The 18,123-nt window shown below is 45.0% G+C and overlaps 1 protein-coding gene across 1 annotated transcript in view; it reads left to right on the forward strand.

Annotated features, from left to right (window-relative positions):
* Positions 1-18,123, forward strand: part of LOC126412369 (hemocyte protein-glutamine gamma-glutamyltransferase-like) — a 389,080-nt gene that overhangs the window by 69,659 nt on the left and 301,298 nt on the right. Inside the window, exon 2 of the mRNA XM_050081937.1 lies at positions 9,789-10,012. Coding sequence (XP_049937894.1) covers positions 9,808-10,012 — 205 coding nt within the window. The 5' untranslated portion in view covers positions 9,789-9,807. The remainder of the gene's footprint in view (positions 1-9,788; positions 10,013-18,123) is intronic.

Raw genomic sequence — 18,123 nt, forward strand, 5'->3', positions numbered from 1 at the left:
TCAAGATACGATCACCACAGCCGAGCACCGATCAAATGATACACCTGACTTCTCGAGCGCTGGTTTCGTGGTGTCATTGTGCTCCTGTATAGCGTTTGGTATGGCCCTTCTCAACCCGTCGATATGATATTCAGTTGACACTCACGGAAAACGCGAGCATCGACATCGTGAAGGTCATGATCCAGCAGCTGTTAGATTCCGACACTGGATGGTAAGACGTTTTTCATTTTTATGCGAACGATAACACGATCTTATCTGAAACAAATAAAAAATCAAGTGCGTTTTCTCAGTGAGTAACATGCTTTGATTGTATACAGAATGCATCTACATCTACATTTACATCTACATTTATACTCCGCAAGCCACCCAACTGTGTGTGGCGGAGGGCACTTTACATGCCACTATCATTACCTCCCTTTCCTGTTCCAGTCGCGTATGGTTCGCGGGAAGAACGACTGCAGGAAAGCCTCCGTGCGCGCTCGAATCTCTCTAATTTTTCATTCGTGATCTCCTCGGGAGGTATAAGTAGGGGGAAGCAATATATTAGATAGCTCATTCAGAAAAGCACCCTCTCGAAACCTGGACAGCAAGATAAACCGCGATGCAGAGCGCCTCTCTTGCAGAGTCTGCCACTTGAGTTTGCTAAACATCTCCGTAACGCTGTCACGCTTACCAAATGACCCTGTGACGAAACGCGCCGCTCTTCTTTGGATCTTCTCTATCTCCTCTGTCAACCCGACCTGGTACGGATCCCACACTGATGAGCAATACTCAAGTATAGGTCGAACGAGTGTTTTGTAAGCCACTCTCCCAACGAATCTCAACCTGACATCCGCCTTACCAACAATTAATTTTATATGATCATTCCACTTCAAATCGTTCCGAACGCATACGCCCCGATATTTTACAGAAGTAACTGCTACCAGTGTTAGTTCCGCTATCATATAATCATACAATAAAGGATCCTTCTTTCTATGTATTCGCAATACATTACATTTGTCTTCCTGCATTTCGTTGCAATTTTCTAATGGTGCAACTTCTCTGTATACTACAGCATCATCCGCGAAAAGCCGCATGGAACTTCCGACACTATCTACTAGGTCATTTGTATATTGTGAAAAGCAATGTTCCCATAACACTCCCCTGTGGCACGCCAGAGGTTACTTTAACGTCTACAGACGTCTCTCCATTGAGAACAGCATGCTGTGTTCTGTTTGCTAAAAACTCTTCAATCCAGCCACACAGCTGGTCTGATATTCCGTAGGCTCTTACTTTGTTTATCAGGCGACGGAGCGGAACTGTATCGAACGCCTTCCGGAAGCCAAGGAAAATAGCATCTACCTGGGAGCCTGTGTCTAATATTTTCTGGGTCTCGTGAACAAGTAAAGCGAGTTGGGTCTCACACGATCGCTATTTCCGGAATCCATGTTGACTACTACAGAGTAGATTCTGGGTTTCCAGAAATGACATGATGCACGAGCAAAACACATGTTCTAAAATTCTTCAACAGATCGATGTTAGAGATATAGGCCTATAGTTTTGCGCATCTGCTCGACGACCGTTCTTGAAGACTGGGAGTACCTGTGCTCTTTTCCAATCATTTGGAACTTTCCGTTCCTCTAGAGACTTGCGGTACACGGCTGAAAGAAGGGGGACACGTTCTTTCGCGTACTCCGTGTAGAATCGAATTGGTATCCCGTCACGTCCAGTGGACTTTCCTCTGTTGAGTGATTTCAGTTGCTTTTCAATTCCTTGGACACTTATTTCGATGTCAGCCATTTTTTCGTTCGTGCGAGGATTTAGAGAAGGAACTGCAGTGCGGTCTTCCTCTGTGAAACAGCTTTGGAAAAAGGTGTTTAATATTTCAGCTTTACGCGTGTCATCCTCTGTTTCAATTCCATTATCAGGCCAGAGTGTCTGGATATACTGTTTCGAGCCACTTACTGATTTAACGTAAGACCAGAACTTCCTAGGATTTCCTGTCAAGTCGGTACATAGAATTTTACTTTCGAATTCACTGAACGCTTCACGCATAGATAGCCTCCTTACGCTAACTTTGACATCGTGTTTGGCTTCTGTTTGCCTGAGAGATTCTGGCTGCGTTTAAATTTGCAGTGTAGCTCTATTTTCTTTCGCAGTAGTTTCCTAACTTTGTTGTTGAACCACTGTGGGTTTGTCCCGTCCCCTCACAGTTTTACTCGGCACGTACCTGTCTAAAACGCATTTTACGATAGCCTTGAACTTTTTCCAGGTGCCACCTACTATGTTACTTTGTGCAGGCGCACTGTAACGCTGATCTACGTCTACATCCACATCTACGTGATACCCTGCAGTTCACACTTAAGTGCATGGCATAGGGTTCATCGAATCATTTTCATACTACTTCTACACCCGTCCTCTCTCGAACAGCGTGCGGGAGAAATCAACACTTACATCTCTCCATGCGACCTCTGATTTCTCTTAGTTTATTACGATGATCAATTCTCGCCATGTACGTGGGCGCCAACAGAATATTTTCGCATTCTTAAGAGGAAATTGGAGACAGTAATTTCGTAAAAAGATCTCGCTGCAATGAAACAGGGCTTTCTTGTAATAACTACCACACCAACTCGCGCGTCATATCCATGGCACTCCCTCCCCTATTTCGCGGTAATACACAACGAACTCCCCTTCTTTGAACCCGTTCCATGTCCTCCATTAATCCTACGTGATGCGGGTCCCATATTGCGCAGCAGTACTCCAGAAGAGGTCGGACAACCGTAGAGTAGGCAGTGTCTTTAGTAGAACTGTTGTTCTGCCAATAAATCGCAGTCTTTGTGTCGCCTTACCCACAATATTACTTATGCGATCAATCCGGTCGAAGTTCTTCATCAGTAAAATTCCTAGTTATTTAGTCCAACTGACAGTATTTAGATTTGTGTACTTTATCGTGTAAACGTTATTTCACTAACTCCTTTTAGTACTCACGTAGATGAACTCCTTCATTATTTAGGGTCAGCTGAGACTTTTCGCTCCATACACACATTTTATCAACAATTTTGCAATTGGTTTCCATGATGTGATGACTCTACAAAACGGTAGATAACAGCATCATCTGCAAACAATCCAAGACGGCTGCTCAGATTTTCTCCTATGTCGTTTATCTCGTAGATAAGTAAAAGCCGAGGGCATATAACACTTCCTTGAGGAACACCATGTATCACGTCTGTTTTATTCTATGACTTTTCCGTCAGTTACTAAGAACTGTGACCTCTCTAACAGGAAATCGGGAATCCAGTCCCACACGTGAGACGATAGTCCGTTGCCACGCAGTTTCATTAGAAACCGCTTGTGAGGAGAGCTGTCAAAAGCCATCTCAAAATCTGGACCCATGAAATCATGGTGAGCTCACCTGTCGATAGCACTCATTACTTCACGACAGTAAGCGGCCAGTGGCGTCGTATGAATGCTATTTTTTGAATCCGTGCTGACTATTTGTCAAAAGATCATTTTCTTCCATCTAGTTCAGAAGAATTTGTGTCTCCATGCATGTACTACACTTCGTGTTTTCGCATGCCGCCTACATGTTCTTGCAGTTTTACGTCTGAGCAGCGTATTATTCCAATATACGACAAAGTAGCATATCTTGTACTTTTGGCCTTTACACAGTAAGCCTCTCAACCAGGCTGCATTCACCACTCTTTTATCTCAACGGCTAGGCAAGTCCAAACTAGATTCAACAGTTCATTGATTGTACACGACAGCAAAGCAGCGCTTACATAGGGTTATTATTTACACGTTTTTCTAAACTACTCTGAGAGTGTAGATTCACGCTACTGGCAAATTTCTAATCAGTAACATTAAACATTTTGATGTATAAGGAGTGTCGTTAAGCAAGATTACGATACATAAATGTCTTCAACATTTCGCGGCCCTGTCAGCAATTGTATAAATATTAATTTTAATTTTAATAATGAACAGCCTCAGGTGCACCGTTTACCTAGAAATTTACCTAGGTTTCAGTCGGAATAACCCAACCTTCTTCAGAATAACAGTATCTATCGTTTGTCCGTAATGGACATCGTCAAGCTAAAACTACAAATCCATAGATTATCGTCAGAATGTAAAGTTCCAGGACAGCACTCGTGGCTGCTGCATCGCGGTCGCGAAGTGGGGCCGAGGCAGTTTCAGATACGTTTTTACAGTCTGTACGATAATTTATGGATTTGTAGTTTTAGTTTGACGACGTCCACTATGGACAAACGGTACATACTGTTATTCTGTAGAAGGTTGGGTTATCCCGACTGAAACCTAGGTAAATTTCTAGGTAAACGGTGCAACTGAGGCTGTTCATTATTAAAATTACGATAACTTTTTGCCTCAAACCGCTGAAAAGATACAACGCACAGCCGCTTGTTGCTACGTATCTTACATCTAGCTAAACTGAATATAGGTGAGTATCGACCGGCAATTAAACACTTTTATTTACAGACGTTAACCGCGGGTCGTTAGGTGAATCATACTGTTTCGAGTTTGTATTACTGCTACTAGAACGTTTATCACTGCGGTGATGCTCCATTTGCAGGCCAGCCCGCGTACAACGTTTACTTCCGTAGCGTTTTTATGTGCTTCTGTCAAGAAGTGAACAACAGCTGTTTCTTTAACTTTCTTGAGTACTGTTTGCTAATCTTTCAAATAGTCTGCGGATTTTTCAAACGCTAGTGTTATACGACCTGACTTTGCACAATACTACTCTACTTCTTGGCGTCAGCAACAGCCAATGCCATGGACGGCAGAAATTATTCACAATAAACACACTAAATGAACGAAAGTATTCGGACATATGTTGGTGAACATTAATATAGGATGTGTCCACCATTCTCATTTATGCCGACTTGAACTCTGCTTCGGATGCTTTCAGTGACTTGTCTCAGTCTAGCGAAAGAGGGGGGGTGGGGAAGGGGGGGAGGGGAGGGAATCTCAGCACACACTTCCTCAACAGCCGAAACTGGAGAAGGTCGTCATGTTGGACAAGGGGGTTTGGAGCAAAGTTTACAACGTTCTCATCCACGTTGTGACTCATTCAAAAAGCGTGCTGTTCTGATCAGATCGAGACTCATGATTGGCAAGTCAATAAGGGGATGTTATCGTTCACAGCGGTTGCTGATTTGCGACAGGTTGCACTGCCACGCTAATACAAGCAACCATCGTTTCACAACTGTTCCTCTACAGTGGGCAGTACACAATTATGTGAAATGTATTCAAGTTGGTATTGTGGTCTTCAGTCCAGAGACTGGTTTGATGCAGCTCTCCATGCTACTCTATCCTGTTCAAGGTTCTTCATCTCCGAGTACTTACTGCAACCAACATCCTTCTGAATCTGCTTAGTGTATTCATCTCTTGGCCTCCCTCTACGATTTTCACCCTCCACCCTGCCCTCCAATACTAAATTGGTGATCCTTTGATGCCTCAGAACATGTCCTACCAACCGATCCCTTCTTCTAGTCAAGTTGTGCTAAAAACTCCTCTTTTCCCCAATTCTGTTCAATACTTCCTCATTAGTTATGTGATATACCCATCTAATCTTCAGCATTCTTCTGTAGCACCACATTTTGATAGCTTCTACTCTCTTCTTGTCCAAACTATTTATCGTCCACGTTTCACTCCCATACACTCCACACAAATACTTTCAGAAACGACTTCCTGACCCTTAAATCTACACTCGATGTTAACAAATTTATCTTCTTCAGAAATGCTTTCCTTGCCATTGCCAGTCTGCGTTTTATATCCTCTCTACTTCGGCCATCATCAGTTATTTTGCTCCCCAAATAGCAAAACTCCTTTACTACTTGAAGTGTCTCGTTTCCTAATCTAATTCTCGCAGCATGACTCGATTTAATTCGACTACATTCGATTATCCTCGTTTTGCTTTTGTTGATGTTCATCTTATATCCTCCTTTCAAGACACAGTCCAATCCGTTCAGCTCTCTTCCAGGTCCTTTGCTGTCTCTGACAGAATTACAATGTCATCGGTGAACCTCAAACGTTTTATTTCTTCTCCATGGATATTAATTCTTACTCCGAATTTTTTTTTGTTTCCTTTACTGCTTGCTCAATATACAGATTGAATAACATTGGGGATAGGCTACAACCCTGTCTCACTCCCTTCGCAACCATTGCTTCCCCTTCATGCCCCTCGACTCTTATAACTGCCTTTTGGTTTCTGTACAAATTGTAAATAGCCTTTCACTCCCTGCATTTTACCCCTGCCACCTTTAGAATTTGAAAGAGAGTATTCCAGTCAACATTGTCAAAAGGTTTCTCTAAGTCTACAAATGCTAGAAACGTAGGTTGGCCTTTCCCTAATCTATTTTCTAAGATAAGCTGTAGGGTCAGTATTGCCTCACGTGTTCCAACACTTCTACTGAATGCAAACTGACCTTCCCAGAGGTCGGCTTGTACCAGTTTTTCCATTAGTCTTTAATAATAAGCCGTGGCTTATTAAACTGATAGTTCGGTAATTTTTATATCTGTCAACACCTGCTTTCTTTGGGATTGGAATTATTATATTCTTCTTGAAGTCTGACGGTATTTCGTCTGTCTCATACATCTTGCTCACTAGATGGTAGAGTTTTGTTAGGCCGACTCTCTCAAGGCTGTCAGTAGTTCTAATGGAATGTTGTCTACTCCCAGGGCCATGTTTCGACTTAGGTCTTTCAGTTCTCTGTCAAACTCTTCATGCTGTATCATATCTCCCATTTCATCTTCTTCTACATCCTCTTCCATTTTCATGATACTGTCCTCAAGAATATCACCCCTAGTGAGATTTTTGAAACGTTTGTATTCCTTTTTGCCTGATTCATTTTCTGCATTTTTATATTTTCTCCTTTCATCAATTAAATTCAATATCTATTCTGTTACCCAAGGATTTCTATTAGCCCTCGTCTTTTGACCTACTTGATCCTCTGCTACCTTCACTATTTCGTCTCTCGAAGCTGCCCATTCTTCTTCTACTGTATTTCTTTCCCCCATTCTTGTCTATCGTTCCCTAATGCTCCCCCTGAACCTCTGGTTCTTTCAGTTTTTCCAGATGCCGTCTTCTCAAATTCCCACCTTTTTGCCGTTTCTTCAGTTTTAATTTACAGTGGTCAGAGTCCACATCTGCCCCTGGAAATCTCTTACAATTTGAAACCTGGTTCCTGAATCTCTGTCTTACCATTATATAATCTACCTGAAACCTGTCAGTATCTCCAGGCTTCTTCCATGTACACAACATTCTTTTAAGAATCTTGAACCAATTGTTAGCTATGATTAAGTTATGCTCTGTGCAAAATTCTGCGATTCCTTACTCCCATTCCATATTCACCTATTACGTTTCCTTCTCTTCCTTTTCCTACTATCGAGTTCCAGTCACTCATGAGTATTAAATTTTCGTCTCCCTTCACTGTCTGAATATCTCTTTTAACTCATCATACATTCATGCATTCATATTACTTCGGATTTAGCGTTTTCTTGAGCCCATTAAGGGCGATGCCACCACTTGTGGACTTCTCTGTCGGCACTACACCTGATGTCAGGTAACATCACACAGGCATTCCCCAAACACAGACCCTTCCATCATCGGACTGCCTCATGATGCTGCGTGATTCATCGCTCCAAATCACTCGTTTCCACTCACCCACTGTCCACTGATGTCGCTCTTTACAGCACCTCAAGCGTCCCTCAGCACTGAGTACAGAAATCTGCGGCGTACGAGGAGCAGCTCCGCCGTTGTCCCTGTTCTTTTTAACCCCATACGCACCGACATTTTGGTAGCCGAACTGCTGGTAGCCCTTTGTAACTCACGAGTGATTCCTGCCGCTGGTTTCTGGCAAATTTTTATTCCAACACTCGGCAATGTTCGACGGCCCTCAGAGCATGAAGTTGCCTAGCCTCGGATTAGCTGTAGTATTTCCCTCGCTTTTCCACTTCATAATCAGATCACCAGAGGTCTACTTGGGTAGCTTTTTAAGGACTGCTGTTCCTGATTCCCTACTGAGAATACGATACTGCGTGCCTCCTTTTATACAGGGTGTTACAAAAAGGTACGGCCAAACTTTCAGGAAACATTCCTCACACACAAAGAAAGAAAATATGTTATGTGGACCTGTGTCAGGAAACACTTACTTTCCATGTTATAGCTCATACTTCTTTTCAAATCACATTAATCATGGAATGGAAACACACAGCAACAGAACGTACCAGCGTGACTTCGAACACTTTGTTACAGGAAATGTTCAAAATGTCCTCCGTTAGCGTGGATACATGCATCCACCCTCCGTCGCATGGAATCCCTGATGCGCTGATGCAGCCATGGAGAATGGCGTATTGTATCACAGCCGTCCACAATACGAGCACGAAGAGTCTCTACATTTGGTACCGAGGTTGCGTAGATAAGAGCTTTCAAATGCCCCCATAAATGAAAGTCAAGAGGGTTGAGATCAGGAGAGCGTGGAGGCCATGGAATTGGTTCGCCTCTTCCAATCCATCGGTCACCGAATCTGTTCTTGAGAAGCGTACGAACACTTCGACTCAAATGTACAGGACCTCCATCGTGCATGAACCACATGTTGTGTTGTACTTGTAAAGGCACATGTTCTAGCAGCACAGGTACAGTATCCCGTATGAAATCATGATAACGTGCTCCATTAAGCGTAGGTGGAAGAACATGGGGCCCAATCAAGACATCAGCAACAATGGCTGCCCAAGCGTTCACAGAAAATTTGTGTTGATGACGTGATTGCACAATTGCGTGCTGATTCTCGTCAGCCCACACATGTTGATTGTGAAAATTTACAATTTGATGACGTTGGAATGAAGCCTCATACGTAAAGAGAACATTTGCACTGAAATGAGGATTGACACATTGTTGGATGAACCATTCGCAGAAGTGTACCCGTGGAGGCCAATCAGCTGCAGATAGTGCCTCCACACGCTGTACATGGTACGGAAACAGGTTCTCCCGTAGCACTCTTCATACAGTGACGTGGTCAACGTTACCTTGTACAGCAGCAACTTCTCTGACGCTGACATTAGGGTTATCGTCAACTGCACGAAGAATTGCCTCGTCCATTGCAGGTGTGCTCGTCGTTCTAGGTCTTCCCCAGTCGCGAGTCATAGGCTGGAATGTTCCGTGCTCCCTAAGACGCCGATCAATTGCTTCGAACGTCTTCCTGTCGGGACACCTTCTTCTGGAAATCTGTCTCGATACAAACGTACCGCCCCACGGCTATTGCCCCGTGCTAATCCATACATCAAATGGGCATCTGCCAACTCCGCATTTGTAAACATTGCACTGACTGCAAAACCACGTTCGTGATTAACACTAACCTGTTGATGCTATGTACTGATGTGCTTGATGCTAGTACTATAGAGCAATGAGTCGCATGTCAACACAAGCACCGAAGTCAACATTACCTTCCTTCAATTGGGCCAACTGGCGGTGAATCGAGAAAGTACAGTACATACTGACGAAACTAAAATGAGCTCTAACATGGAAAGTAAGCGTTCCCGGACACATGTCCACATAACATATTTTCTTTATTTGTGTGTGAGGAATGTTTCCTGAAAGTTTGGTCGTACCTTTTTGTAACACCCTGTAGTGCTGTATCCGCTACCTGTGACTTCTGAGTATCAATTCCGCGCTTAACACTGGTGTCCGCATACTCGTAATCAATAACTGTAAACAGCAAATATTAAGACAGTACTTCTATTCTGGTGTAGCTCTTCAGTGCGTCGTAAACGGCAGCGTACCGCCCGTCGTGTTGCAGGTCGGAAGCTGAGACCAGGATGGCGGACCACCTGCTGGTAAAGTCCATCGAGCTGTGCTCGCTGCAGACGGCCCAGAAGCACCACACGGAGCGCTTCGAGTGCGTCCACGACGACCAGCCGACGCCCGTGCTGCGGCGCGGCCAGCCGTTCCCCGTGGCCATCGCCTTCTCCAACAGGCCCTACGACCAGGCCAGGGACGTAGTCATGCTCACCTTCTCCTTCGGTGAGGCGCTCCGCCACGCACTTGCTAACACGCTGCGCCAGTCTCAAATGTCCGGCGACAATCCTAATGTTCAGTTCTCTTGAAGGGTACCTGTACTCCAGTCCTAATGTTCAACCCAATTTATTATGCCCCAAGCCCATCTGAGAGTCTCTAGGGTCACCAGGTCTTTTTAATGAGGTGAACTCAGTGTAGGTCCCCATGATGAGGCAAAACTAATAATCGCTGAAAGCTAAAGTTTGATAGTACTTTATTTCATTACTTTAACCCTTTCGTGAGCCGTGGGACACATGCTTCCCACTACAATGAACTCGCTTCTAGTCCCGTGGGATTCACAGTTCCCACCTGTGTACGGTGTTACCACCTACAGAACAGAATAGGGTACTACTTCCAATCGGAAGTTCCCGCCGTTTTTGCTGTACCTTTGCGCAGAGGCATTGTATAGCTGAGTGTTGCTCTGTAGAGGAGCCTTTCAGTGCTGTTCGCCTGACATTTTGTGATTTTTTCCTCAAAGCTATAGTATAAGATAAATACTTTTGATTTACCAAAATTTATGAAGGAAATCGTAAAATTGGAACCAGGAGAATTCCAGTTTGAAACCAAAGGAGCCATTTCTGCAGTAAAATGGATGGATAACCGTCCAGTCACTTTCCTGCCCTCAATTCATGACCCGTGAGAAACAGCCACAAGAGAAAAGGAAAAACAAGGATGGTACTAGTACAGGGATTTCTTGTCCTGAAGTTGTGGCAGAATACAACAAAATAGTGGGTGGTGTCGATCAGTTTGATCAATTACCAGAAAAGTATGCTATTGGCAGACGTTCTGTAAAATGGTGGCACTGAATATTTTATTTCCTGGTGGATGTTGCTGCAGTGAACAGTTTTATCCTGTGGAAAAGAAGTAAAAGAGAAAGCGGACAGCATGATCAGCTCACATACAGGATCCATCTAGCCAGACAATTGATCGCTGGCTTCTCATCCCAAAAAAGGCGTGGACAAAAACCTGTCTTTCTGGCAAAAAGGGGTAAAGTACCTGAAGATTGTAGTCATGTGGCTGTAGGGGAGCATCAACCCATTTTAGGAGAAACCTACTGGACGTGCCGTCATTGTAGTACCAAAGCTGCGGAAAAGAGCACTCGCTGTGTTTATACATATTGTCAAATACCACTTTGCATAGACCCATGTTTCAGAAAATTTCATGGCAAGTAATTGTGAAATTTATCAAACAAGTATGACATATATTGAAAAAGTTGTTTTTGTCATTTAACTCCAAGGAAGGGCAGTGGGAAGAATACTTCCCACCTTGTTGTGCGACCTCAGTTTCACAGTTGGAGCAAGTTTGATATTCTGTATGATAAATATACCTATCTGTTAACTACTATCTGATCTTCATTCATTAAAAAAACTGCTCAATAATTTTGCCCACGGAAGGGTTAAAACATATCTTCTTTGAATACTGGACATCCAGATACCAACAGTTAAGGGTGAAATGTTGTTACATATCTCTACGAACTATTTTTACTGGCATAAAGCTTTCTTCAAGTGGTTATCTACAGGCAATAAACATTTGGAAAATATTTTTTTTGTGCCAACAGCTCTACAATATCGATTGTATTCACGATGGGTCTCCATATCGTCATCTGGACACAATATTTCGGCCTGAAGACGGCGGCCACGTGGGCCGCCGAAATACAGTGTCCAGATGACGATATGTTGCCGATGGAGGCCCGACGTGAATACAACCAATTATTACACCAGAAAAGTTTATGGAGCCACAGCTGCACAATATCATTTATTCTATACTGGTTTCGGTACTCGCTACCGTCTTCACACAGGGTAATAATCTATACCAACTGGGCAACCTCAGGTTAGAGCAACTCAGGCATATCACATGGTGATACTTCCAGAAATTTAGAGGGCTGGGAGCCCTCGCCAGGTCGCCGGGGATGTTCGCACTGGGAAGCGTAGAATTGTGATTCATCACTGAGCTCAGTGTGACGCCATCCGTCAGCACTGCGTCGTTCCCAGCTATGGCAGCCATTGGTGTTGCCATGTTAAGATCTACCCATGTGTGGGGCGGTAATTCTCTAGTCCAGTACAGCTAGTGTCTGACCGATGGCACGTTCGAATGCAGAAACGTTTTCCATCGTGTCGTCACCACAGCGAATTGTATGGTGCAGTCCATATCTTTCCAGTGAGGCTTACATATCTCTCCTGTGTGTCGCACTTAGAGCTCTCCGCCCATTTTATGCCCGACTGCCTCTAATTTCTTCTATACTATTTTCGACATTTGAACCACAGTTGTTTCTACTAATTTTGGTAAGATCACTGATTATCTCACTGATCAGCGTCTCTAAACAACACACACACACACACACACACAAATATATATGTGTGTGTGTGCTCCGAAATCGGTCAAGGAATGAAAACCACAATGAAAATATAAAATTTTTTATCCACAACAGTTAGCCACACCTTCCAGCTATCTCTCTAAATAGTCGCTGCTCCGACTTAGACATCTGCCGCCTCAGTTACACTACGTCGCCGATTGCTGCACAAAACACTTTCACCTCGTGCGCCTACACCGTAATTACTCTACCACGCAAACATTTTGGGGTTACACTCGTCAGTAATCAGACGTTCCTGGGGGTCCACTGAGGACCGAACCGCACAATAACCCAGGATTCGGTGTGGGGCGGCGGTGGGATGGGTGGACTGCTGTGCCTGTTGCGGCGTTGTGAAGATTAAGGCGGGACAAAGCCGCTCCATCGTTTCTAGGACCCCGCTTCGATACACAATACACAATAGACATTAGTCGTGGCGTTGTACAAACTTCCCAGTGCCCTCATCAGAGAAAGCAGCCCCCTGTGGTTTCCGCCAATTCCCAACGGTGCTCTGCCTTTCGTTGTTTGTGCCAAAATGTTGTCTTCGTAGCCAGCGCTCCATGTGAGCAGAGATGAATAATGGAGGGAGCCAATTAAGGGCTGTATTGTGACTGATCAGACACTTCCCATTGGAAACCTGCTGGAGCATTTTCATTTCCCCTAAAGAATGTGGCTGAAAACTGTCTTTAAGAAACAAAGAAACGCATAACACTTACATTATGTGGGTTGCATAGCTTCAGGCGAAATCTGTCACCAGATCTGCATACTTGGCGGGAGACACTGTTGTTTTAGGCATTTGTACGTGATCACTTTGCGCTCTGAATTGAAAAGAGAGACGTTAAGTGATCGGCAGGTACGTTAAAGACACAGCCCAACACATCTGTGCAAAGTTCCATCAGGTTTCCACATGGTTTCCATTTCGCGCCTAGTCAGACCTTCCTTTGCCAATACGCCTCGTATATATATACGAGACGTATTCGGAAAGTAAGGTCCGACTAGGCGCGAAATTTACAGGGGTCGAACAAAATGTATCCACTGTTTAAAACTCCATAACTTGCAAACTAATTGACGGAGTTGTCTCATTTTTTGTAAAAGTGTAGCTTAAAGTCCAACTTAAAGATATCACTGCAGGTGTTCGAAATGGTCACAATTAACATCCACACACAAACGATGCCGCGGAACTGCAGCACGAACTACTGACTGCAATGTGTTCAGTTGGATATATGCATATGAATGTACGATGGATTCTCGAAGTTCATTCAATGTACGTCAATAAACGACGTCCTTTAGTCTTCCCCACAGGTAAAAGTCCAGAGGAGTTAGGTCTGGGGAACGCAGTGGATACTCCACAGCACTTCTACGGCGTATCCATCTTCCTGGTAGATTTTCGTCGAGTTTGTTGAAAGTAAACTCTTCCGTCTCCATACAAGTCTCGAATGGCAGGTAAATTGGATGTCTGAAGCTGCTGAAGGTACACTTCTCCGGTAACTGTGGCGTCAAAGAAGAATGGCCCAATCAAGCCCCAGTAAGACAACCAACACCATACATCTGCTCCTGGCAAATTCACGGCTTTGTCTACATGGATGTTCGGATTTTCGGCGGCCCAGTAGATGCAATTGTGGCGATTTACTGTACCATTGAGTTTGAACTGCACCTCATCAGACCACACAATCGTCTCTGCAAACTCTTCATCGTTGTGCACCATGTTAGTAAACCACTCGCAGTACTCCAATCTACGATCTGGGTCGTCCTCGTTCATTGCGTGTAGCAATCGTGGAATGTAGCACTTCCACTTTGCTGTCTTCAAAATTCGCCGAACACTTGAGCGACTCACTCCAGTTTCACGGGCACACTGTCTCACAGACTTCTGTGCTGTGCGAGCGAATTGTTGTAACACACGACGAGAGTTAGCTGGACTTCTTACTGTTACAGGGCATCCAGATCGTTGTTTGTGTACGTGTTTAACACAGCCTTCGGCTTCAAATTTGTCTCGAATGCGACGAATCGTTAAACGTGTCGGTGGCTCTGATACTCATATTAACATTGCCGTTGAACCTCATTGATGTTTTCGTACTTGAAATACCAACCACTTCAAAACAGACTTCCTTTCATGTAAGCCTTGCGCCAGCCGTGTTTACTCCAGTAACTAGGTGCAACTAAGAACAAAATATTGACTATCTGGCGACTGTCATCTGACAAAACAAAGCTTGTGTGGCGATTGCTGGAACTACAAACTATTACATTACTAAAGATGAGACAACTCCATCAATTAGTTTGCCAGTTATGGACTTTTAAACAGTGGATACATTTTTTTGGACCTATATACAGGGTGAGTCGCCTAACATTACCGCTGGATATATTTCGTAAACCACATCAAATACTGACGAATCGATTCCACAGACCGAACGTGAGGAGAGGGGCTGGTGTAATTGGTTCATACAAACCATACAAAAAATGCACGGAAGTATGTTTTTTAACAGAAACCTATGTTTTTCTAAATGGAACCCCGTTAGTTTTGTTAGCACATCTGAACATATAAACAAATACGTAATCCGTGCCGTTTGTTGCATTGTAAAATGTTAATTACATCCGGAGATATTGTAACCTAAAGTTGACGCTTGAGTACCACTCCTCCGCTGTTCGATCGTGTATATCGGAGAGCACCGAATTACGTAGGGATCCAAAGGGAACGGTGATGGACCTTAGGTACAGAAGAGACTGGAACAGTACATTACGTCCACATGCTAACACCTTTTTATTGGTCTTTTTCACTGACGCACATGTACATTACCATGAGGGGTTAGGTACACGTACACACGTGGTTTCCGTTTTCAATTACGGAGTGGAATAGAGTGTGTCCCGACATGTCAGGCCAATAGATTTTCAATGTCGTGGCCATCATTTGCTGCACACAATTGCAATCTCTGGCGTAATGAATGTCGTACACGCCGCAGAACATCTGGTGTAATGTCGCCGCAGGCTGCCACAATACGTTGTTTCATATCCTCTGGGGTTGTAGGCACATCACGGTACACATTCTCCTTTAACGTACCCCATAGAAAGCAGTTCAGAGGTGTAAGATCAGGAGAACGGGCTGGCCAATTTATGCGTCCTCCACGTCCTATGAAACGCCCGTCGAACGTGTACCTCACCCCTCATGGTAATGTACATGTGCGTCAGTGAAAAAAGATCAATAAAAAGGTGTTAGCATGTGGACGTAATGTGCTGTTCCAGTCTCTTCTGTACCTAAGATCCATCACCGTTCCCTTTGGATCCCTACGCAGTTCGGTGCTCTCCGATATACACGATCGAACAGCGGAGGAGTGGTACTCAAGCGTCAACTTTAGGTTACAATATCTCCGGATGTAATTAACATTTTACAATACAACAAACGGCACTGATTACGTATTTGTTTATATGTTCAGATGTGCTAACAAAACTAACGGGGTTCCATTTAAAAAAACATAGGTTTGTGTTAAAAAACATACTTCCGTGCATTTTTTTATGGTCTGTATTAACCAATTACACTAGCCCCTCTCCTCACGTTCGGTCTGTGGAATCGATTTGTCAGTATTTGATGTGGTTTACGAAATATATCCAGCGGTAACGTTAGGTGACTCACCCTGTATATACACTCCTGGAAATTGAAATAAGAACACCGTGAATTCATTGTCCCAGGAAGGGGAAACTTTATTGACACATTCCTGGGGTCAGATACATCACATGATCACACTGACAGACCCACAGGCACATAGACACAGGCAACAGAGCATGCACAATGTCGGCACTAGTACAGTGTATATCCACCTTTCGCAGCAATGCAGGCTGCTATTCTCCCATGGAGACGATCGTAGAGATGCTGGATGTAGTCCTGTGGAACGGCTTGCCATGCCATTTCCACCTGGCGCCTCAGTTGGACCAGCGTTCGTGCTGGACGTGCAGACCGCGTGAGACGACGCTTCATCCAGTCCCAAACATGCTCAATGGGGGACACATCCGGAGATCTTGCTGGCCAGGGTAGTTGACTTACACCTTCTAGAGCACGTTGGGTGGCACGGGATACATGCGGACGTGCATTGTCCTGTTGGAACAGGAAGTTCCCTTGCCGGTCTAGGTATGGTAGAACGATGGGTTCGATGACGGTTTGGATGTACCGTGCACTATTCAGTGTCCCCTCGACGATCACCAGTGGTGTACGGCCAGTGTAGGAGATCGCTCCCCACACCGTGATGCCGGGAGTTGACCCTGTGTGCCTCGGTCGTATGCAGTCCTGATTGTGGCGCTCACCTGCACGGCGCCAAACACGCATACGACCATCATTGGCACCAAGGCAGAAGCGACTCTCATCGCTGAAGACGACACGTCTCCATTCGTCCCTCCATTCACGCCTGTCGCGACACCACTGGAGGCGGGCTGCACAATGTTGGGGCGTGAGCGGAAGACGGCCTAACGGTGTGCGGGACCGTAGCCCAGCTTCATGGAGACGGTTGCGAATGGTCCTCGCCGATACCCCAGGAGCAACAGTGTCCCTAATTTGCTGGGAACTGGCGGTGCGGTCCCCTACGGCACTGCGTAGGATCCTACGGTCTTGGCGTGCATCCGTGCGTCGCTGCGGTCCGGTCCCAGGTCGACGGGCACGTGCACCTTCCGCCGACCACTGGCGACAACATCGATGTACTGTGGAGACCTCACGCCCCACGTGTTGAGCAATTCGGTGGTACGTCCACCCGGCCTCCCGCATGCCCACTATACGCCCTCGCTCAAAGTCCGTCAACTGCACATACGGTTCACGTCCACGCTGTCGTGGCATGCTACCAGTGTTAAAGACTGCGATGGAGCTCCGTATGCCACGGCAAACTGGCTGACACTGACGGCGGCGGTGCACAAATGCTGCGCAGCTAGCGCCATTCGACGGCCAACACCGCGGTTCCTGGTGTGTCCGCTGTGCCGTGCGTGTGATCATTGCTTGTACAGCCCTCTCGCAGTGTCCGGAGCAAGTATGGTGGGTCTGACACACCGGTGTCAATGTGTTCTTTTTTCCATTTCCAGGAGTGTATACTGGGTGATCAAAAAGTCGGTACAAATGTGAAAACTGAATAAATCACGGAGTAATATAGATAGAGAGTTAAAAATTGACACACATGCTTGGAATGACATGGGGTGTTATTAGAACCAAAAAAATACAAAAGTTCAAAAAATGTCTGATAGATGGCGCTTCATCTGATCAGAATAGCAATAATTAGCATAACAAAGTAAGACAAAGCGAAGATGATGTTCTTTACAGGAAATTCTCAATATGTCCACCATCATTCCTCAACAATAGCTGTAGTCGAGGAATAATGTTTTGAACAGCACTGTAAAGCATGTCTGGAGTTATGGTGAGCCAATGGCGTCGGATGTTGTCTTTCAGCATCCCTAAAGATGTCGGTCGATCACGATACACTTGCGACTTCAGGTAACCCCAAAGACAATAATCGCATGGATTGAGGTCTGGGGACCTGGGAGGCCAAGCATGACGAAAGTGGCGGCTGAGCACACGATCATCACCAAACGACGCGCGTATTGATCTTTCACGCGTCTAGCAATATGGGGCGGAGCGCCATGCCGCATAAACATTGTACGTTCCAGCAGGTGTTTATCAGCCAGGCTGGGGATGATGCGATTCTGTAACGTATCGGCGTACCTCTCACCCGTCACAGTAGCAGTCATAAAACGAGAATCAAGCATTTCC

The sequence above is a fragment of the Schistocerca serialis genome, chromosome 7 (genome assembly GCF_023864345.2).
Source record: "Schistocerca serialis cubense isolate TAMUIC-IGC-003099 chromosome 7, iqSchSeri2.2, whole genome shotgun sequence".
NCBI lineage: Eukaryota > Metazoa > Arthropoda > Insecta > Orthoptera > Acrididae > Schistocerca > Schistocerca serialis.